At 43.5% G+C, this 22,826-nt stretch overlaps 1 protein-coding gene across 2 annotated transcripts in view; it reads right to left on the bottom strand.

Annotated features, from left to right (window-relative positions):
- Positions 1-22,826, bottom strand: part of SENP7 (SUMO specific peptidase 7) — a 168,080-nt gene that overhangs the window by 46,675 nt on the left and 98,579 nt on the right. Inside the window, exons 12-16 of one of the 2 annotated variants that reach the window (XM_077296735.1) lie at positions 22,102-22,358; positions 11,913-12,037; positions 10,982-11,098; positions 8,443-8,565; positions 8,142-8,234 (exon numbers count right to left, since the gene is read on the bottom strand). In XM_077296735.1, the coding sequence (XP_077152850.1) occupies positions 8,142-8,234; positions 8,443-8,565; positions 10,982-11,098; positions 11,913-12,037; positions 22,102-22,358 (715 nt within the window). The remainder of the gene's footprint in view (positions 1-8,141; positions 8,235-8,442; positions 8,566-10,981; positions 11,099-11,912; positions 12,038-22,101; positions 22,359-22,826) is intronic. The other variant, XM_077296736.1, reaches the window with a different exon arrangement.

Raw genomic sequence — 22,826 nt, 5'->3', positions numbered from 1 at the left:
TGGAACTTGCACTATTGCTGAATGACTAAAGTGTGTGTATATATATATATATATATATATATATATATATATATATATATATATATATATATATATATATATATATATATATATATATACATATACATATACATACACACTTTTTTTTTAATTGAGTGAAAGGAGGGCGATTTGATCTTTTATTTTTTTTTTTATATTTTTGAAAACTTTTATTATTTATTTTTTGCATGCTTCAATAGTCTCTATGGGATATTCTCTGCTACACACAGGCGATGATCAATTGCCTGTGTGTAGCAGAAATGCTCACATGCTATGAGCACCGACCACAGGGTGGCGCTCATAGCAATCTGGCAATAACAACCATAGAGGTCTGCTGGAGACCTCTGGTTATATTGCCAACCCATTGGTGACCCGTGATCATGTGACGGGGTCACTAATGGGCGGTATTTACAACATGCTTCCGGTAAACGCAAATTAAATGCCGCTGTCAGAGATGACAGCAGCATTTACCTAGTAAACAGCTGCGGGTGGATCGCGATTCCACCCGCAGCTGTTGTGGGCACATGTCCGCTTTACAGATCAGCTGCCATGTGCCTGGAAAGTGCGGGCTCAGTGCCGAAGCCCGCATCAAACAGGGGGAGTCAGATATCGGTGTACTATTACGCCCGATGTTGGAAAGGGGTTAAGGGAAGGGAGGCAGCTCCTGTCACACTGAATTACAAGCGTTCTAAAGATAAAGTGCACTCAGCATCTCATCTTTATAGGTTATGAAGGCAGGAACAGTACAAATTTGTTTTTTATTTCCCGGGAATACCCCTTTAAATCTAACTAACTGGGCTCTTCCATTACTGACAGCAGAGGCTATAGGACAATAGTGGTGCCGCCACACACATTAAGGGTACTGTCACACTCTGCAACTTTCCAACGATCACGACCAGCGATACGACCTGGCCGTGATCGTTGGAAAGTCGTTGTGTGGTCGCCGGAGAGCTGTCACACAGACCGCTCTCCAGCGACCAACGATGCCGAAGGCCCCGGGTAACCAGGGTAAACATCGGGTTACTAAGCGCAGGGCCGCTCTTAGTAACCCGATGTTTACCCTGGTTACCATCGTAAAAGTAAAAAAAAAACAAACAGTACATACTCACATTCCGGTGTCCGTCAGGCCCCTTGCCGTCTGCTTCCCGCTCTGACTGAGTGCCGCCGTAAAGTGAAAGCAGATCACAGCGGTGACGTCACCGCTGTGCTCTGCTCTTACTTTACGGCCGGCAGTCAGTCAGAGCGGGAAGCAGACGGCAAGGGACCTGACGGACACCGGAATGTGAGTATGTACTGGTTTTTTTTACTTTTACGACGGTAACCAGGGTAAACATCGGGTTACTAAGCGCGGCCCTGCGCTTAGTAACCCGATGTTTACCCTGGTTACAAGCGAACGCATTGTTGGATCGGTGTCACACACACCGATCCAACGATGACAGCGGGAGATCCAGCGACGAAAGAAAGTTCCAAACGATCTGCTATGACGTACGATTCTCAGCAGAGTCCCTGATCGCAGCTGCGTGTCAGACACAGCGATATCGTATGGATATCGCTGGAACATCACGGATCGTACCGTCGTAGCGACAAAAGTGCCACTGTGAGACAGTACCCTAACTTGTCAGTAATTCCTACCATTGAGTATAGCACAAAAGAAGAAAGAAGCATAACAGTGTCCATTGAGGCAGTATATGGTCAGTTTTCCTTATGTCTCCAGAATGCAGATAATTTTTCTTGTGCATCAAATGGCATAAATTGTCATCAGGCGTTTACACCAGCTTCTACTACACATTGATATGTCGGATAGGAAAATACAACATCTAAGTGCATGTGGTTCGACGAAGAGTCTGGTGCAGCAACTGATGAGCTGGGTAATTATGAATGATCAGAAACTATAGGATCAGTCCATGCATCAGTTTTCCTCCAGCACTTCTCTGCCACACCAGAAAAAAAAGCCAGATGGTCTAAATTAAGCAAAAATTAGGTCTAAATTAAGCAAAAATTAGGTCTAAATAGTAAAATATGCAAAAATGGTAAGTTTGATCAGGTGATCAAATTAGTTCAAAGCAGGGTTGTGGAGTCGGTAAACCAAACTACCGACTCCAACTCCTCAATTTCCTTGACTTCCGACTCCACAGCAATGCCTCACTACTCAGCATGTACATAAAGTGCAGCCCAGATTCATCTCAACTAAAAGCTGAGATCTTTCCTTTAGGAAAAGAACAGACATTTATAGGACATTTTATAACTTTCCCAAATTATTATGGAAACATTTAGATCACATCCTGCATCGTACTACTGTACCCAATTTATTATACATTTTAGGAGTCGGCTCATTTTATACTGACTCCAACTCCACCAAAATGGACACGGACTCAGACTCTACAGTCCTGGTTAAACGTTAGGCACCATGGCTTGGCCTCTTTATACCGACACAGCATGTTACACATAGGAGTAATTTCTCCATTAACAATAATATCCTCTATCCAGGACAGAATCCCATTGTATGGCTATTTGTTCTACCTTGGTGGCTCAGATCAAGCATGTGCAGTTTGTCTGTAGCCAGAGTGCAAGATGGACATAAGTCCATTAAGAGAGGGATAGAAAACTGGTTTAGTGCTTGACATCCTACTTGCAACTGAGCTACTGGGCAATACTAGCCAAGCCCTTTCCACTTCCTGGCGACTCCAACTCAAAAACATTTCACGGATCCGCACATTCCTTAAATTAAGAATCTGCAAAAACGATAGTGCACGCCCTCAACATCTCCCGCCTTGACTACTGCAACCTCCTGCTTTGTGGCCTCCCCTCTAGCACCCCTTTAATCTATTCTAAACTCTGCTGCCCAAGTAATCCATGTGTCCCCCCCACTATTTCCCGGCCTCTCCTCTCTGTCAATTCCTTCACTGGCTCCTTATTACCTACAGACTCCAGTTCAAAACCCTAACCATGCCATACAAAGCCATCCACAGCCTGTCTCCTCCATACATCTGTGACTTCGTCTCCCAGTACTTTCCTGCACGCAACCTCTGATCCTCACAAGATCTCATTCTCGGCTCTCATCTTATCTCTTCTTCCCACAATCGCATACAAAATTTCTCCGGCACATTCCCCCCACTCTGAAACTCTCTAGCCCAACTTATCAGACTCTTGCCCACCATAAAAACCTTCCGAAGTAACCTGAAGACCTACCTCTTCCGACAACCTGCAGTAACTCGCATTCCACCAAACCGCTGCATGATCAGCTCTACCCTCACCCATCTCTTGTAGATTGTGAGCACTTGAGGGCAGGGTCCTCTCTCCTCCAGTACCAGTCGGTGACTTGTTTTGTTTAAGATTATTGTACATGTTTTTTATTATGTATACCCCTTTTCACATGTAAAGCGCCATGGACTTTGTTTTGTTATGTAATATCTGCTCTAAGTTTTGTTATATTCAATAAAAATGTATCTGATTAAAAAAAAAGTGCCATGGAATTAATGGTGCTAGAATAATAATAAAAATGCAATACCTAGCAGAAAGCAGGAGCTTGATAAAACGGAGACTGCAGTTTCAATAAGTTGGAGCACATAGACAATGTTATTGCCATGTCTTAAAAAACAATATTCAGCCAGAGCCTAAACCTTATAAATAACTGCACAATGGTTCTGTGAGGCAATTTAGGAAACTAGGAAGTGTTCTAAACATGCACAATGTGGGTAAAAATATTCTGAAGGATGCATCTATCTATATAATCGTATAAGGGGCACTTCCGTCTGTTTGTCACGGAAATCCCGCATTGCTGGAAATCAGCGACGGGCACAGTCCGGCAGCGAATTCACCCCTTTCTTCTCTCCGTCAGTGCCCCTTCCATACTCCCCTCCAGTCAGTGCTCACACAGGGTTAATGGCTGTGTTACACCGCGTTATGCCGTCATCATCTCGCGAGACAGCAATGTATTCTTGGGACCGAAGCGTCGCGAGGAGCATCTTTAAAAGCCTCGCCTGGATCCGGGGGCCGCTGGAAGGTGAGTATATAACTATTTTTTATTTTAGTTCTTTTTTTTATCAGGGATATGGTGCCCACATTGCTATATACTACGTGGGCTGTGTTATATACTACGTCTCTGTGCTATATACTACGTGGCTGTGCAATATATTACGTGGCTGTGCAATATACTACGTGGCTGTGTTATATACTACGTGAGCTGTGCTATATACTACGTGGGCTGTGCTATATACTACGTAGCTGTGCAATATATGTGGCTGGGCAACATACTACGTGACTGTTATATACTACGTGGGCTGTGTTATATACTACGTGGGCTGTGTTATATACTACGTGGGCTGTGCTATATACTACGTGGGCTGTGCTATATATTATGTGGCTGTGCTATATACTACGTGGCTGTGCTATATACTACGTGGCTGTACTATATACTACGTGGGCTGTTATATGCTACGTGGACTGTTATATACTACGTGGCTGTGTTGTATGCTACGTGCCTGTGCTATATGCTACGTGGGCTGTGCTATATGCTACGTGGGCTGTGCTATATGCTGCGTGGGCTGTGCTATATGCTACGTGGGCTGTGCTATATGCTACGTGGGCTGTGGTATATTTCTCTGCTGTATCTGTGCATCATGAATCGTGGTATGTGTTAAAGAGAGGGCCCACTGAGACTTTCGCCCGGGGCCCTCAAAAACCTGGAGCAGGCCCTGGCTTCACTGATTAGTCACGGCCGGCCGGGCGTGACCAATCAGCGACAGGCACAGTCCGGCCGCGAATTGGCGCGGAATTTGAACCACGCTTCGCTAATTGGTCGCGCCCGGCCGGCCGAATCCTGTGTATAAATTGCATTATTCTGAAAACTTCATAAATAAACTACACACATATTCTAGAATACCCGATGCGTTAGAATCGGGCCACCATCTAGTAATGTATAATAGGACTGTAAAAGATCATAATTCATCAATTCGCAAACTATAAAACTTTGCCCACTCCAAATGTTCTACACTTATGAAATTAGCATAAATTATAACACTACTGACAGCATCAGTGATGCCAATATAAAAAGTTGCCCGTTGTGATTGATGGTCAAGTTATCATGTCACACTATTAGACACACATTTTCACATGTCCCTTCATCTTTAGTTTGTCTGCTCTGTTTAGAAGAAACGCAACAGATACATAGAATTTGTATCCTATGTGTTTCTGTGTCAGATGAAAGAAGAAGAGCGGGCCCATTGATTTATGGGGTCAGTCTACTTTCCATTCCATTTTTTATTTTTGTATTCTGAAAATAAGCAGGTCCGGCATGCAGAAATTTTTGTTCCGTTCTATAAGTAAGCAACAAACAGAAACCAGATGAATCCCATTTATAATCGATGTCGGCCCTCTGCTCTGTTTGACTCCAAGATGCACAGGATGATAATTCTGCTCATTTACATGTTATGCTTGTCTATGCTAAACAGAACAGAAACGGACATGTGAACATAGCCTAAGGGTATGTGCACACGATGCAGATTTAGTGCAGTTCTGCAGCGGTTTTTTCTGCAGCAGAAACGCTGCAGAACTGCACTGTGATTTACATAACAATGTAAATCAATGTGAAAAAATGCTGTGCACATGGTGCAGAAAAATCCGTGCAGAAACGCTGCAGATTTCAAAGAAGTGCATGTCACTTCTTTTGTGCAGTTCTGCAGCGTTTCTGCACCCATTGACTCCCATTTTGTGGGTCAAATCCGCATAAAAACTGCAGATGTAAAAACCATCTGTAGTTTTTATGCGGATTTGGGTGTCAAAACCGCAGCAGATGGAAGTGACGTCAGTGATGTGGAGGAAGTGTGTGGGCGGAGTCGTACTGTCGGATGGGGATCGATGTGAGGCATATGGTATGTATAGTGTCTGTGTGTGTGTGTGTGTGTGTCTGTGTGTGTGTCTGTGTGTCAGTGTGTCAGTAGTGACTCATTGTAGTCATTCGTCGGGTGGGACTACTTCTCCCATCGAAATGTGATGATGGGAGAGTTGTCCCATCGTCAGGCGACTGACTACAATGGGTTAAAAACACTAACACATAAAACACACATTACATACAACATATAACATGTAGTACATACTCACCACATACGTCCCAGAAGGCCACCATCCACGATCATCCTTGTCCCAAAATAAAAAAAAATAAAAATCTTTTCCGTCGTAATCCATAGTATAGGTTGTCCCACGACGTCCTCCGGTGATACACTGCAGGAGTTAATCGCTCCTGCAGTGTATCGGAGCTGCCCGTTCGTTTCCTGGAGTTATATGAACTCCGGGAGCTCACTTTACGGCAATTGAACTGCCGTGAAATCTCTCACGCAGCAGTGCCGTAAAGCGAGAGTCAGTGTGTTTGGGAAGCCGTGGAGAGCAGTCACATCTCCTGGTGTGGCTGTTCTCCATGGCAGATCGTCGTGGGACACTCGATATTAATGGACTACGTCGGAAAAGACTACAGATCATCAAGGGATTTGTAAGTATGGTAAAATTTAGAATATTAAAATACTTTTTCCTGTGTCTTTTTTTTGTGTTCAGTAATTTGGGGTTAATAATGGATTGGCGTCTTATAGACGCCTCTCCATTATTAACTGGGGTTAACGTCACCTTACAATGTCAAGGTGACGTTAACCCCTTATTACCCCATATCCCACTGCTACACGGGAGTGGGAAGAGAGAGGCCAAGTGCCAGATTTGGCGCATCTTAGAGATGCGCCATTTCTGGGGCGGCTGCGGACTGGTATTTGTAGCCGGGGGGGCCAATATCCATGTCCCCTCTAGGCTATGAATATCAGCCCGCAGCTGTCTGCGTAGCCTTTTCTGGCTATAAAATATAGGGGGACCCCATGTCATTTTTTTTCTGGGGTCCTCCTATTTTAATAGCCAGTAAGGCCACGCAGACAGCTGTGGGCTGATATTCATAGCCTGGGAAGATTAACCCCTTCCCTGGCTACAAATTAGCAGCCTGCAGTCGCTGGCTTTCCCTTTCTGGACATGAAAATTGGGCGGGAGCCTACGCCAATTTTTTTGGAGGGGTTAATAATGGATAGGCGTCTTTATAGACGCCTCTCCATTATTAACTGGGGTTAACGTCACCTTAGGCTACGTTCACATTTGCGTTGTTGGCCGCAGCGTCGGCGACGCATACCGACGCATGCGTCATGCGCCCCTATCTTTAACATGGGGGGCGCATGGACATGCGCCGGTATGCGTTGTACTGCGTTTTACGACGCATGCGTCATATAGATGCACAAGACAGGGCGCAGGGGACGCTACTTGTAGCGTTTTCCCTGCGCCGAAATTCCCGATCTGTAGGATCTTATGACAACACATGCGTCGCAAAACGCTGCGTTGTGTACATGCGTTGTTGGGTTGGGCGTTGCGTCGGCGACGCAACGCACAACGCATGCAAAACGCATGCAAAAATGCATTGTTTTGTGACGCATGCGTCCATTTTTGGCTTGATTTTGGATGCAAAAAAATGCAACATGTAGCGTCCTCTGCGCCCTGACGCTTGCGCCAAAAATGACGCATGTGTCACAAAACGCAAGACAACGCATGTCCATGCGCCCCCATGTTAAATATAGGGGCGCATGACGCATGCGTCGCCGAACCTGCGCCCGACGCAACGCAAATGTGAACGTAGCCATACAATGTCAAGGTGACGTTAACCCCTTATCACGTAATTTATTTTTTTTTTAAACTTTAATCTCTTTATTTAGCTTTAAAAAAAGCTGACAAATCAGCATAAAAAACGCATAAATAACGCATAAAAAACACACAAAAAACGCACTAAAAACTGCACCAAAGCTGCACTGCAAAAAAACGCACAAAAAACGCATGAAAAACGCACGAAAAATGCATAAAAAGCGCTTAAAAAGCGCATAAAAAACGCATGAATTGTCAGCTGCATTTTCTGCCAGAAGATGCAGATTTTGTGCAGAAAATTCTGCACTAAATCTGCATCGTGTGCACATACCCTTACTAAGAGTGTTTAAACAGGGAAACAAGGGAAATTATTAATGATAAATATTTTGTAAAACAATAGTAACCGTATTTGAACCATTCTTCACTGTATCTGGTGAAATACTTACTTTTCGTTAACGGGTACAAAGATAAAATCCTTTGTAAAGATGTCAACATGTCGGGTCCAAGTTTTGACTCTACGGTGTCGTCTCTGCGCAGCACTGTACAGAGAATAAAGCAATGTTACTATTAAACATTCACATCACAGACAACAGAGCTTCAAACTGCTTGTGTAAGAAATAATGTAGGGGGCGAATTTTATGAAAATAAAGTTGATTTGGAAGATTAATTTCTTCCTAGTAAATTGAATGCAGACTGATGTAGTTAAGTATTAAACTTACAAGCAATTAAAAAAAAATGCATACTTACGGCATTCCCGAGTTATCATCATCCGTAACATTATCTTTTCTTGTCAAACACTTAAAGAAAAAACTGCTAAATACATGGCATTTCTCTGCAAAATGTGTGGGAAACTTCTCTAATAGGAGGTACCTGTAGGAGAGAAAAGGAAATGATAAAGAAATGCAACACTGAATTCATGGCCAATTTGGTCTGAGTTTGGGTAAAAGAAGGAGCGGCAGGTAGGAAGTCAGGGAGCAACATGGAAAGTCCTTGTTCTGTTTCTGACGGCGAGAAGAAAGCGTACCCCCTGCTAATGTGGTCCATTACCACAATATTTTAGCCACATGCATGAAGTGAGAAATAAAACTCCTTGATGGCATTTTCACAATGCGCTTTCAGACAACAGCTGTTTCTGGGGGGTACACCACCTATTTTTGGCTACCTGAGTATCGGCATAAAATATGACATTTTTATCACTCTTGTTTTATTTGTACACGTTAAAAATTTGAAACAAATGGCATCAAAAGTATTCAAAGCCAAATGTTGCCAAACTATTAGACTTCTGTAGGAAAATTACCTTCTTAACTCCTAAACTAAATAAATGCTTCCTCCAAAACACACTAATATCTGCTTACACAATTTCCAGCTAACTGTTCGGCTCAGGGTATAATCCAGCAAGAATTAGCTTTCCCAAGCATTTCTCAGTGTAGCGGCCAGCTGGCAAGTCAGTAATGATTAGTGTCTGGCTACAAATGTAAAAGACATAGCATGAAATCATCCACATAGCACAGCACAAAAGGTGGTAACCCTGTATTTAGAGGATTTATTTATTCAGGGGGATCAGTGATCTAATACGCTACAGGTCAAGATTACTGACGTATTATGTTGCATCATGTATGAATGTTGCTATGAAATATTAGTGGTAAACAAGCATTTCTCCTAAGGAAAGTGTCTAAGGCCTCACTCAGATGTCCATTTTTCATAGATTGAACACATACCCTTTATAGTCTATGGGAAAGTCTGTGTTATTTTGGTGACAGAGTGTCTGCAAAAAAAGAAAAAAAAAATCTACGTATGACTGTACGACCGAGTTTGATTAATGTCTTGGGGCAAAAAGAAATCAATCTGTCAGGGAAATAAAGTACTAAATATGGATGTCAGTGTGTCACCCATGTGATGTCCATGTTTTAGTATTTAAAGAAGAACTCCTGTCAAAAATGTTTATCCTCTTAATATATTGCAATCATATCACACAGCACTGTGTACTTACAATTGCTCATTTTGCCTTTTTACCCACCTGATTCTTCTTGTTTCCATTAGGTCTATGACATTATATGATTAAAAACTTATTAGCTCAATCCTTCTAAGCGCTATGTAGAAACAGGAGGTCAATTTTTCCTGTATGAGTCAAAAGTCTCTGCAAAAATCCCTGGCAGGGGGGGAAGAGGAAGCAGCTGGGTCAGGAGTTGATGAGGGGGATGATAAACGCAGGGACAAGAGTCTTCCTGTTTCTACATAGAGCAGGAAAAAAAAGAAGAGAGATTCATTGGCTGGGTAGAAAGTAAAAATTAGTAATTGTAATTACACAGTGCTATAGAATATGATGATTGCAATATATTAAGAGGATGAAAACTTTGATGGGAGTGCTGCTTTAATGGGTAGAAGAACCAGAAAACTATTTTATGTGCTAAACACTAATAAAACTCTGATACTGCACACTGATAAGAAAAAAAATAAGTCCTTATTTTTCATATCTGAGAAAAAAATAGACAGCTGAATGAGGCCTAGCACATTAAAAGATTATCCATAAAATAAGACGTCTATATAAAATAGGGATCCGACAGCCACTTCACTAATCAGATGTTATGACCTCCGGAAATGGCCAGATGTAAACACCGAATGGAGAGGAAGACCACAGCTATACACATTGGTCACTGGCTGCTTCCAACTACTCCAGATCTGCTACTATTCTATTCAATAAGCGCTGATCTGCAGTAACCTACAGCAGCTACTAAACAGTGACTCTTAAAGGCAGAAAAAAAAACATGATCGTGAAGGTGTCAAGCAAAGGTGCATCAATTGTACTGCATTGAAATGGTAATATAGTGATCACAGTGGCTAGGGACTAAACACGGACTGACCTTAAGCGATTGGGGGTTATATAATAGCCTGTTTACACAGGCAGATGCAATAAATGCGTACTGATCAATCAATAATAGATTGCTCAGTGCGTGTAGGCGGCTACCGCTCTCAGCAGTGCGAGTCGTGTTTACACAGAACAATGAGCCACCGAGAATGATGAATCGCTGGGAATGAAAACCTTTTGTGCTGCACAAAAGAGCATGTCACCCGATGAATGAATTGCATGTCTACATTGCAAGATGATGGTTAAACAAGTATTCTTAAGGAGGATCATAAAACGAACACAAGCTTGTTTCAGAATTATCTTTCCGTGTAAATGCAGATTTAGGTTGAAGAGCACTCAATACTTAAGCAGGTGGTATATTTTCAGCAATGCGGCCAAACTAGAAGAACTCATCCATAGAACTAGCTAAAAAGTACTTACTTCAGATAGAAATCAATAATAACGTCATTAAGAAACTCTCCATGTTCCAAACACTCCAAATCTTCATTGGTTACGGAAAGGCCCCCTTTAGTTGGGGGTGGAGGATAAACCAGTAACCTGACAAACAGATAAAGTCTAATGAACACATAAAAAAGACTAATAAGGAGGCAAAAAGAATACATCTTGTAGTATACATATGTTTATGATCACTTCTTCCCTTACAACTGTCATCAGAAGTTAGCCGCTACATGAAACAAATGGTCAAACATGTTATCCTTGTTCAGAAGTGCAATTTATAGTCAGTGTGCCAGGTACAAAATAAAATACTATATTTGATAAACATACACACTTCTATGATCATTTCTGAAGACCCAGGAGACATATACTGCACATAAAGTTAAAATTTGTTTTCTAAGGGCCTGAGGAAGCATGGGTTTAATCCTCAGATGTTCTGAAAGCTCCTGCACCTAATAGAGATCAATTAAAGATGCAGAGGACTGTCCCAGCAGAGCACAATGTGCACATGTAATTTGCTTTACAAAGAATTACCGCACAAGATTAAGTTGATTAACTGTACGGCCATACGAAGTGATAAAGGTTACGGCACGAGTGCAGACAGAAACCTAAGAAAGGGCTTCCAGGATTATGTGGGATGGAGGCACCAGATTTTAAAGCTACATTATAATATGGCCTATAGTGTGGCTAGGAGTCTGCCCGATTGCCTTGGGTTTTGCTGTGAAGTAAGAGTCCGCTAAATTTTTTCACTGTCCTTTTTAAAAGGCAGAATATTTTTTTTGTAATAGTAGTTGGGACCTGCATCTATACCAATCTATACATAGGCAGTATATCCAGCTTACAGATCTGCTTTTATTAAAGGGGAAGCCTAGTTCTAAGGTGTATGCTTCTTAATAAAAATAAACCTTACACGCACCTCAGAAGTTTTCCTCCCTTGTCTATCTCTTTCAAGGTGTCATCTCGTCTTGGGACCATAGACACTGAATAACGTCCATCTTTGCAAGTCTGTATCAAGGTGTAGGAAGATGTTACTTTTGAAGCCTAGAAAATATAAGTAACTAAAGTAAAAGTACTACAAGTTAAAAAAAACACATTTTCCACAACAAGAGTAACAGATAGTACTACTCCAAATTCACACTATTTGGAGCAATTTTCCGCCAATCCGAAGTGTAAGATCGCAGATGCACCTAAAACACAAGTGGTGTTCTTTGAGCACACGTAAAAGCCGTTGTGTTTTAATCAGATCTTCAATAAAAGAATAAAGTAAGACCAGTATTTGTATTTAGTGGATACGTCTTGCAACTGATTTTTAAAAGTGACAGGATAGCATATTATTATTATTATTCATTTTTATAGCGCCATTTATTCCATGGCGCTTTACATGTGAACGGGGCAAATATAGACAAGTACAATAAACATGAGTAAAACAAGGCGCACACAAGTACAGGAGGAGAGAGGACCCTGCCCGCGAGGGCTCACAGTCTACAGGGGATGGGTGAGGATACACACTAGGTGAGGGTAGAGCTGGTCATGTGGCGGTTCAGTAGACTGGGGATCACTGCAGGTTGTAGGCTTGTCGGAAGAGGTGGGTCTTCAGGTTCCTTTTGAAGGTTTCCGTGGTAGGTGAGAGCCTGATGTGTTGGGGTAGAGAGTTCCAGAGTATAGGGGAAGCACGGGAGAAGTCTTGGATGCGGTTGTGGGAGGAAGAGATGAGAGAGGAGTAGAGAAGGAGATCATGAGATGATCGAAGGTTGCGTGCAGGTAGGTAACGGGAGACCATGTCACAGATGTATGGAGGAGTCAGATTGTGAATGGCTTTGTACGTCATTGTTAGTGTTTTGAACTGTAGGAAGCCAGTGAAGGGCCTGGCAGAGAGGAGAGGCTGGGGAGTAATGGGGAGACAGGTGGATTAGTCGGGCAGCAGAGTTTAGGATGGATTGGAGTGGTGCCAGAGTGCTAGAGGGGAGGCCAGAGAGTAGGAGGTTGCAGTAGTCGAGGCGGGAGATGATAAGGGCATGTACTAGTGTTTTTGTGGTTTCATGGTCAAGGAATGCACGGATCCGGGAAATGTTTTTGAGTTGGAATCAGCAAGAGGAGGCAAGGGCTTGGATATGTGGCATGAAAGAGAGGGTAGAGTCAAGGATCACCCCGAGGCACCGAGAGTGTGGAACCGGGAAAAGTGAGCAGCCATTGACATTGATGGATAGGTCGGGTGGAGGGGTAGAGTGAGGTGGGGGAAAGATGATGAATTCTGTTTTGTCCATGTTCAGTTTTAGAAAACGAGCAGAAAAGAAGGATGAAATAGACAGACATTGTGGGATTTTGGTCAGTAAGGAAGTGAGGTCGGGTCCAGATAGGTAGATCTGCGTGTCATCAGCGTAGAGATGATATTGTAAACCGTGGGATTCTATGAGCTGTCCCAGGCCGAAGGTGTAGATGGAGAAGAGTAGGGGTCCTAGAACTGAGCCTTGGGGAACACCAACAGACAGGGGACGAGATGAGGAGGTGGTGTGGGAGAGGGAGACACTGAATGTCCGGTCTGTTAGATATGATGAGATCCAGGATAGGGCCAAGTCTGTGATGCCAAGAGATGAGAGAATCTGTAACAGGAGGGAGTGGTCCACAGTGTCGAAGGCAGAAGACAGGTCGAGGTGGAGGAGGACAGAGTAGTGTCGCTTGCTCTTAGCGGTTAGTAGGTCATTGGTCACTTTAGTTAGGGCAGTTTCAGTTGAGTGATGTGTTCGAAAGCCAGATTGTAACCGGTCAAAGAGGGAGCAGGAGGAGAGGTGGGAGGACAGTTCAAGATGGACATGCTGTTCCAGTAGTTTTGAGGCATAATGGAGAAGGGATATCGGGAGATAGCTGGACACAGAGGATGGGTCGAGGGAGGGTTTTTTGAGGATAGGTGTGATTGATGCGTGTTTGAAGGTTGAGGGTTAAGACACCGTTTGTAAGTGAGAGGTTGAAGAGTTGTGTTAGGGTTGGGATGAAGACTTTTGCAAGGTTAGGGATGAGGTGCGACGGGAGCGGGTCAAGAGTGCAAGTGGTGAGATGTGATCTTGATAGAAGGATGGAGAGCTGATCGTCTGGCATGATGGAGAAGCTGGCTTTGGAACAGGGCTGAGAAGTCAAGAGGAGGGGCATTGGGGGCTGAGGGCCAAAGCTTTGTCTGATGTTATCTATCTTCTGCTTAAAGAAAGAGGCAAATTCTTCAGCTGAAATGAGAGGGGAGGGAGGAGAAGCTGGGGGACGGAGTAGAGAATTGAAAGTGTTGAAGAGTTGTTTAGGGTTGTGAGTCAGGGAGGATATGAGAGATGAGAAGTAAGTTTGTTTTGCGGCAGTGAGTGTGGACTTGAAGCTGGTGAGGGACTGCTTGTATGCAGTGAAGTGCTCAGCAGAACGAGATCTCTTCCATCGCCGTTCAGCTATCCTGGAAGCCCATCTCAGTTCTTTGGCCAGGCTGGTTAGCCAGGGCTGCCTGTTGATTCTACGAGTTTTGCTATGCATGAGTGGGGTGGCCAAATCGAGTGTTGCTGTTATTGTGGTGTTATAAAAAGAGGCAGCAGCATCTGTGTCATGGAAGAAAGCTATGTCTGTAAGAGGGAGAAGGGACTCAGAGAGTGATTGTAAATTGAGGTGTTTGAGATTTCTGCGAGGGTGAGTGCGTTTGTGGAGTGGAGGTTGCACACTAGGAGGGGAGAGAGAAGAAAATGTCAGTAGGTTGTGGTCAGACAGGGGGAGGGGCGAGTTAGTGAGATTAGTAAGGGAACAGAGGCGGGTGAAGATGAGGTCCAATATGTGGCCATCTTTATGGGTGGCTGCGGATGACCTTTGAGTGAGACCAAAGGAGACAGTGAGCGATATAAGTTTAGAGGCGGCTGAGGTGGAAGTGTCAATGGGGATATTGAAGTCACCCATGATGATAGTGGGGATGTCGGCTGAGAGGAAATGAAGTAGCCAGGTGGTGAAGTGGTCAAGAAAGGTGGAGATGGCTAGTTCTGGGGGGCGGTAGATGACAGCCAGCTGGAGATTGGCGGGGGAGTAGATGCGGACGGAGTGCACCTCGAACGAGGGAAGAGTAGCAGAGGGTGGTAGTGGAATTGGGGTAAAGGAGCAGGTATCGGACAGGAGCAAGCCAACCCCTCCACCACGTTTGTTGCTGGGGCGAGGAGTGTGAGAGAGGTGGAATCCACCATAGGAAAGAGCGGCTGGAGAGGCTGAGTCAGAGGGGGTGAGCCAGGTTTCAGTGATGCCGAGAAAGGAGAATTTGTTATTGATAAAGAGGTCATGGATAAACGAAAGTTTATTGCAGACAGAGCGTGCGTTCCATAGTGCTCCAGGTAGGGAAGTTGGGGGATTGGGGGCTGGATGAATGGGTATGAGGTTACTGTGGTTGAGAAGACGTGTAGAGGATCGTGGCAGGGGATTAGAAATGAGTGTGGGGATGTGATGAGGAGGGCCAGGATTTGGGGATATGTCGCCAGCAATGAGGAGCAGCAGACAGAGCGTTAGAAGGTGTGAGCTGGATAGGTCATGATGTGGCCGTGTGTGCCTGGAGAGAAAGGTTTGTACAGTCATGGCCAAAAGTTTTGAGAATGACACCAAAATTATATTTTCACATGATCTGCTGCCCTCTGGTTTTTATTAGTGTTTGTCTGATGTTTATATCACATAAAGAAATATAATTGCAATCATATTATGAGTACCAATAGGTTATATTGACAGTTAGAATGAGTTAATGCAGCAAGTCAATATTTGCAGTGTTGACCCTTCTTCTTCAAGACCCCTGCAATTCTCCCTGGCATGCTCTCAATCAACTTCTGGACCAAATCCTGACTGATAGCAGTCCATTCTTGCATAACACAGGTCAACAAAAAAAAATTTTTTTTTTGGTGTCCAAAATATTTTAATGAATTTGGGGTATTTTTGGGGTGCTGATTCTGAATATGCTATCAGTTTTGCCAGATTGGCTCAAGTTTTTGACATTTTTGGTATCTTATTTATAGCACTTGTTGGTAAATGCGACGCATCATCTCATTAATTTCTTTGGATTAGTACTTGAACTGAGCAGTTCTCAATATAGTTTTGTGTTAATTAGTGTTCTAAAAGTTTGTTCATAGCTTGATTTTTGCACTAACTTTATGTTGTTGTCTGTTTTCCAGTGAAAAGCATGAACTCATCAAGAAGAAGTTGTCTTAAAGGGAACCTGTCACCACGTTTTTGGAAGATGGGATAAAAATAGCGTTAAATAGGGGCAGAGGTGGGCGTTACATTAGTGTGTGTGTTATGCGTTTATTACCCACCTAAGTTGCCGAAATAACTTTGCAAAGTCTCCGTTTTCGCCTGTCAATCAGGCTGGTCAGGTCACATGGGCGTGGTGTCTTCACCCAGATTTGGCGTAGTTTTCCGTTGGTGGCGTAGTGGTGTGCGCATGCCCAAAGTCCGGAATCCTCTTCCAGGGGATTTAAAATAGCGCGGTGTTCGTTATTGCATTGGTGATCGGTGGGCGCGGCCATCTTCCTTTGGCCGCGCGTGCGCAGAAGCGGCGCTCTGCTGGCCGCGGCTTCAGGAAAATGGCCGCGGGATGCCGCGCGTGCGCAGATGGATATCGCGGCGGCCATTTTCCTGAAGCCGCGGCCAGCAGAGCGCCGCTTCTGCGCACGCGCGGCCAAAGGAAGATGGCCGCGCCCACCGATCACCAATGCAATAACGAACACCGCGCTATTTTAAATCCCCTGGAAGAGGATTCCGGACTTTGGGCATGCGCACACCACTACGCCACCAACGGAAAACTACGCCAAATCTGGGGGAAGACAACGCCCATGCGACCTGACCAGCCTGATTGACAGGCGAAAACGGAGACTTTGCAAAGTTATTTCGGCAACTTAGGTGGGTAATAAACGCATAACACACACACTAATGTAACGCCCACCTCTGCCCCTATTTAACGCTATTTTTATCCCATCTTCCAAAAACGTGGTGACAGGTTCCCTTTAACGATCCAGACTCATTCTGTTACATTTGTGGTGAATACACACTGCCAAAACATAGAAGAAACATAACAGACTTCGTAAAAAAAGTGTATTTTGCCTATTTTGGGGTTATGCTTGGGGACCAAGACAAGTTTGGGGCACCACACATAGTGTGCAAAGCATGTATCGAATTATTACGAAAATGGAGCAAAGGACAAAGAAAAAGCTTCAAATTTGGTGTTCCAATGGTGTGGAGAGAGCCAAAAAATCATCATGATGACTGTTATTTCTGTGCAGTGCAAGTGCAAGGATTCAATAAGCATAAGAAACGAAAATGGGAGTAACATGGAATCTGCAAGAAGGCCTGTCCCTCATTGTGAAGATGTGCCTGTACCTGTGTTTACCATAAATAACAGTCATCATGATGATTTTTTGGCTCTCTCCACACCATTGGAACACCAAATGTGAAGCTTTTTCTTTGTCCTTTGCTCCATTTTCGTAATAATTCGATACATGCTTTGCACACTATGTGTGGTGCCCCAAACTTGTCTTGGTCCCCAAGCATAACCCCAAAATAGGCAAAATACACTTTTTTTACGAAGTCTGTTATGTTTCTTCTATGTTTTGGCAGTGTGTATTCACCACAAATGTAACAGAATGAGTCTGGATCGTTAAGACAACTTCTTCTTGACGAGTTCATGCTTTTCACTGGAAAACAGACAACAACATAAAGTTAGTGCAAAAATCAAGCTATGAACAAACTTTTAGAACACTAATTAACACAAAACTATATTGAGAACTGCTCAGTTCAAGTACTAATCCAAAGAAATTAATGAGATGATGCGTCGCATTTACCAACAAGTGCTATAAATAAGATACCAAAAATCTCAAAAACTTGAGCCAATCTGGCAAAACTGATGACATATTCAGAATCAGCACCCCAAAAATACCCTAAATTCGATGAAATATCTTTGGCACCAAAAATGCTGTTGACCAGTGTAATCAATGCTTGCATTTTGCCAGAATTTGTTGGTTTTTGTTTGTCCACCCGTCTCTTGATGATTGACCACAAGTTCTCAATGGGATTAAGATCTGGGGAGTTTCCAGGCCATGGACCCAAAATCTCTATGTTTTGTTCCATGAGCCATTTAGTTATCACCTTTGCTTTATGGCAAGGTGCTCCATCATGCTGGAAAAGGCATTGTTGGGTGCCAAACTGCTCTTGGACGGTTGGGAGAAGTTGCTCTTGGGGGACATTCTGGTACCATTCTTTATTCATGGCTGTGTTTTTAGGCAAGACTGTGAGTGAGCCGATTCCCTTGGCTGAGAAGCAACCCCACACATGAATGGTTTCAGGATGCTTTACAGTTGGCATGAGACAAGACTGGTGGTAGCGCTCACCTCTTCTTCTCCGAATAAGCCGTTTTCCAGATGTCCCAAACAATCGAAAAGGGGATTCATCAGAGAAAATGACTTTGCCCCAGTCCTCAGCAGTCCACTCCCTGTACCTTTTGCAGAATATCAGTCGGTCCCTGATGTTTTTTCTGGAGAGAAGTGGCTTCTTTGCTGCCCTCCTTGAAACCAGGCCTTGCTCAAAGAGTCTCCGCCTCACAGTGCGTGCAGAAGCACTCACACCAGCCTGCTGCCATCCCTGAGCAAGCTCGGCACTGCTGGTAGTCCGATCCCGCAGCAGTTTTAAGATACGGTCTTGGCGCTTGCTGGTCTTTTTTGGGCGCCCTGGAGCCTTTTTGACAACAATGGAAGCTCTCTCCTTGAAGTTCTTGATGATACGACAGATTGTTGACTGAGGTGCAATCTTTGTAGCTGCGATACTCTTCCCTGTTAGGCCATTTTTGTGCAGTGCAATGATGGCTGCACGTGTTTCTTTAGAGATAACCATGGTTAACTGAAGAGAAACAATGATACCAAGCACCAGCCTCCTTTTAAAGTGTCCAGTGATGTTATTCTTACTTAATCATGACTGACTGATTGCCAGCCCTGTCCTCATCAACACCCACACCTGTGTTAATGGATCAATCACTAAAACGATGTTAGCTGCTCCTTTTAAGGCAGGACTGCAATGATGTTGAAATGTGTTTTGGGGGTTAAAGTTCATTTTCTGGGCAAATATTGACTTTGCAAGTACAGTAATTGCTGTTAAGCTGATCACTCTGACATTCAGGAGTATATGCAAATTGCCATTAGAAAAAATGAAGCAGTAGACTTTGGAAAAATTAATATTTGTCTCATTCTCAAAATTTTTGCCCATGACTGTATGTGGAGGAACAGTTCTGTGGAGGAGGTGAGGTGGCTGGGGAGGATGGAGGAAGAAACGACTAGTTCCTTACTGGGTGGAGGACTTACAGGAGATAAGAAATAAAGTAGTATGGGGGTGAATGTTAAAAGAAACCGAAACATTATAGTAGTTTTCTATTCCTTTACCTTCCAGTCAATTCCAGTCCAATTCTAGTCTAATTCAGAGTAATTAAAAATCTGTAATTTAAAAGATAGAATTTCAAAGATGGTCAGACACGTCTGGTCAGACGGTCAAAGGGATGTCCAAAAGTAGAGAAAAATGGTTGCCTTCTTCAGGAACCGCGCGACCCCTGACTATGGGTAGACTCTGTTAAGACAACCCAGCCTCATTAAAGTGAATGCAGTTTAATTGCGAAACCACAAACAACATATGTTCAGAGGTGGCATTACATAGTTGCATTGTTTCTGAAAGAGAGCAAACTTGCTTTCCTTCATCTGGTCAACCTATTTAAAGGGGTATCTCAAGTCTGGAACATATCACCTATCTTTAGGAAAGGGAATAACTTCCCGATCACTGGGGGACCGACTGACCGCTGTGTTGCTGATTCACTCTTAGTGGGACCAGTGAGCTAGAGAAATATACTCCGGTTATGTGGTGTTTTTATTGGTTTCTAGGAATAAGCGACTTAGCCATAAAAGAAAAAAAAGAAATTGCTACTACGACCTCTAGATTCCCAGACACAAACACTGGTCTTGTGAGCTGAGCAGAATGACCCCCATTTTTGCTCAGTGGATAAACATGTACTAAAAAGTCCAAGTACGTGACAGGAAAGCTCGTGGAGGGGGCAGATTGCGTTCTATCTTCTGATGGTAAGAAAGTATTGGCTTTTGACAAAAACAATGAATTGTGGGTCAACCACTTTATCATTGCAATATGTGTCTTATTTACATTTATTTCTTGTATTTTATAAAAGTTATTTTAAAGACTTGAGCATGCTGCCAATTTTACACATGTTATACTTTGTATGTACATGGCAGTACATCTAAAGCAGTCAAGTTATGAATCTTAATTTTTTTTTTTCAAGTGCTTTATAATTTAAAAGGGTTATAATAACACTTATACTCACCTCTGGTGCTGGTATAGGCACTAGCTAAACTCTCCCGGGGATCGCGTGACATAATGCCACGAGATTCCTGCAGCCAATCATTGCTAGCTTCATTCTCCTCTCCTACGGACATATTTGACATCCTGATGAAGTGTGAGCAGCAGCAGCTGATGTCAAGCGATCCCTGACAGAGGCAGTTGTTGACACAACTTGAATGGTGCCGGCACTGTTGGTGTGTGTATGTGTTATCAGTGTGAGATATGTAGATCTGGTGTGAGCAACAGCAGAATTCATTAATCGGGCCCTATACTTATGATGTACCAATAAATCATCTTGCAGTTGGTAGATTTGCTTGAACCTGGTAATGCCATATGCAGGACAGTGTATACATCTACTCTAGAGATTTATACACACATTACCCCTATGCTGGGTGTTACCCTCTTACCCCTTAAGAGGACTTAAAAATCCTCCAGAAAATTGAAAAAAAAATCACAGAGAAAAAAGCAGAGATGTTTACCTGCTGAAGCCTCCAAACAAATGCACTAGCAGGGCGCATCGGACCCGATTAATGATGGCAAAAACATCTCTGCTTTTTTCTGTGATTTTTTTTTCAATTTTCTGGAGTATTTTTAAGTCCTCTTTTTGTGTCTGTGAGCTTTTACTCAATGTTTAGCGTTAGGACTGGCAAAATGTAAGGACCCTTGACGCGGGTTGCCAGCTTACGTATTGAGGCCCCAATATAAACTAATACCTTACATACATTGATTTGTGTTATTTTTGCACTTTATCTAGCTGGGCGCAGTCGGACCAAGATGGCTCTGTAAACTGTAGGCCTTTACTCACACAGCATGCATTTTGTAGCACTGGGCAGCCCGCCTGTATGTGCGTTAGTAATAGGCTGTAAACCAGATGCTCTGCATTGCCTGTGAACAATGCCACATACAGACTATTATCTCTTATCTCTTTGTGCACTAAGGGTACTGTCACACAGTGGCACTTTGATCGCTCCAACGGCACGATCCGTGACGTTGCAGCGTCGCTTGATTATCGCTCCAGCTTCGTAGACTGCGGTCACACTTTGCAATGCACGGCGCTGGAGCGATAATTTCATGACGTAGTTGCGATGAAGAAGTCATACGGGACATTGGGAATATCGTGCACACCTTTGTTACACGCTGCGATCATGCCGCCACAGCGGGACACTTGACGACGAAATAAAGTTTCAAACGATCTGCTACGACGTACGATTCTCAGCGGGGTCCCTGATCGCATTAGCGTGTCAGACACAGCAATATCGTAACTATATCGCTGGAACGTCACGGATCGTGCCGTTGTAGCGAACAAAGTGTCACTGTGTGACAGTACCCTAATGCCAAACAGCCAACACTGGATTGAAAGTGGTTGTTTCATCGGTATTTTTTGCACCTGTGTTTTTTTCCATCATTAATCGGGTCGATGCGCCCTGCTAGTGCATTTGTTTGGCGGCTTCAGCAGGTAAACATCTCTGCTTTTTTCTCTGTGATTTTTTTCAATTTTCTGGAGGATTTTTAAGTCCTCTTTTTGTGTCTGTGAGCTTTTACTCCTGGCACATAGTGCTGGATGTCAGCTGCAATAGTCAGCTGACACCCAGCCACGATCGGCCGCGCCCCCCCCCCACCCCCGTGAGCGCGGCCAATCGCATATGACGTACTATCCCGTCGGTGGGAATTGAGGCCCACCCCACCTTGATGGGATAGTACGTCATATGGGATTAAGGGGTTAAGAAACCTACCTCTGGTGGGTCTTTGAGAGGAGATGTATTGCTTGACTCTTGTTTCCTTTTACAGTTCATGCCACAATTTGTTTTGAAAGAGCAGTCTTCATTAGACAAATCCTCCAAGATAGCATATATCTCGTCCCAGGTCAAGATATCAGCCAAGGTAGGTATCCCCCACTCACTGGCTTCCTTCATAATCTTACACATGAGAGATTGCTCTTCCCATGTCAAAGGTTCCAACAACTCCAGAAAGAGGAGTTCATTTGATTTAGCTGAAAAGAAAGAAAAAATGAGGAAATACTTTGTAATAAGAGGAAAACAAGTACAACAATTCACTTACTACATACACTGCTACATGTGCCTGGAACCAAGATAACTGCAAGTCTCAGCAGCCTCATTTTATTAGATAGAGGTATGTGATGTGACTAGGATTTGGAAATCATTCTTCTCACGTCATGGAGTGATTTAAGACAAATTGATGCACAGTTGTAACTTTGGACCATAAGCTCCTGCCAGAAGATTTTCTTTTATAGCTGGAAATCCCTTTAAAAGTTGGGCCTCCATGCTACGACAGCCAGATGCGGCTAACACCACGTTTGCGTGCAGTAGCTAACTGACACATAATTCTGCAGGTGATACTAAAGGTATTAATTTTAAAAAAATTTATGCAACCAGTGGCAATCAGATATGGGCGTGGTTTGAGCAGCAGAAAAAAAAAAGGTACAGTCAAATATGGTGGA

This window comes from Ranitomeya variabilis, chromosome 3 (genome assembly GCF_051348905.1).
Source record: "Ranitomeya variabilis isolate aRanVar5 chromosome 3, aRanVar5.hap1, whole genome shotgun sequence".
Lineage (NCBI taxonomy): Eukaryota > Metazoa > Chordata > Amphibia > Anura > Dendrobatidae > Ranitomeya > Ranitomeya variabilis.
Note: the sequence above shows the minus strand (reverse complement) of the source record. Positions and strands in the feature narration are given on the sequence as shown.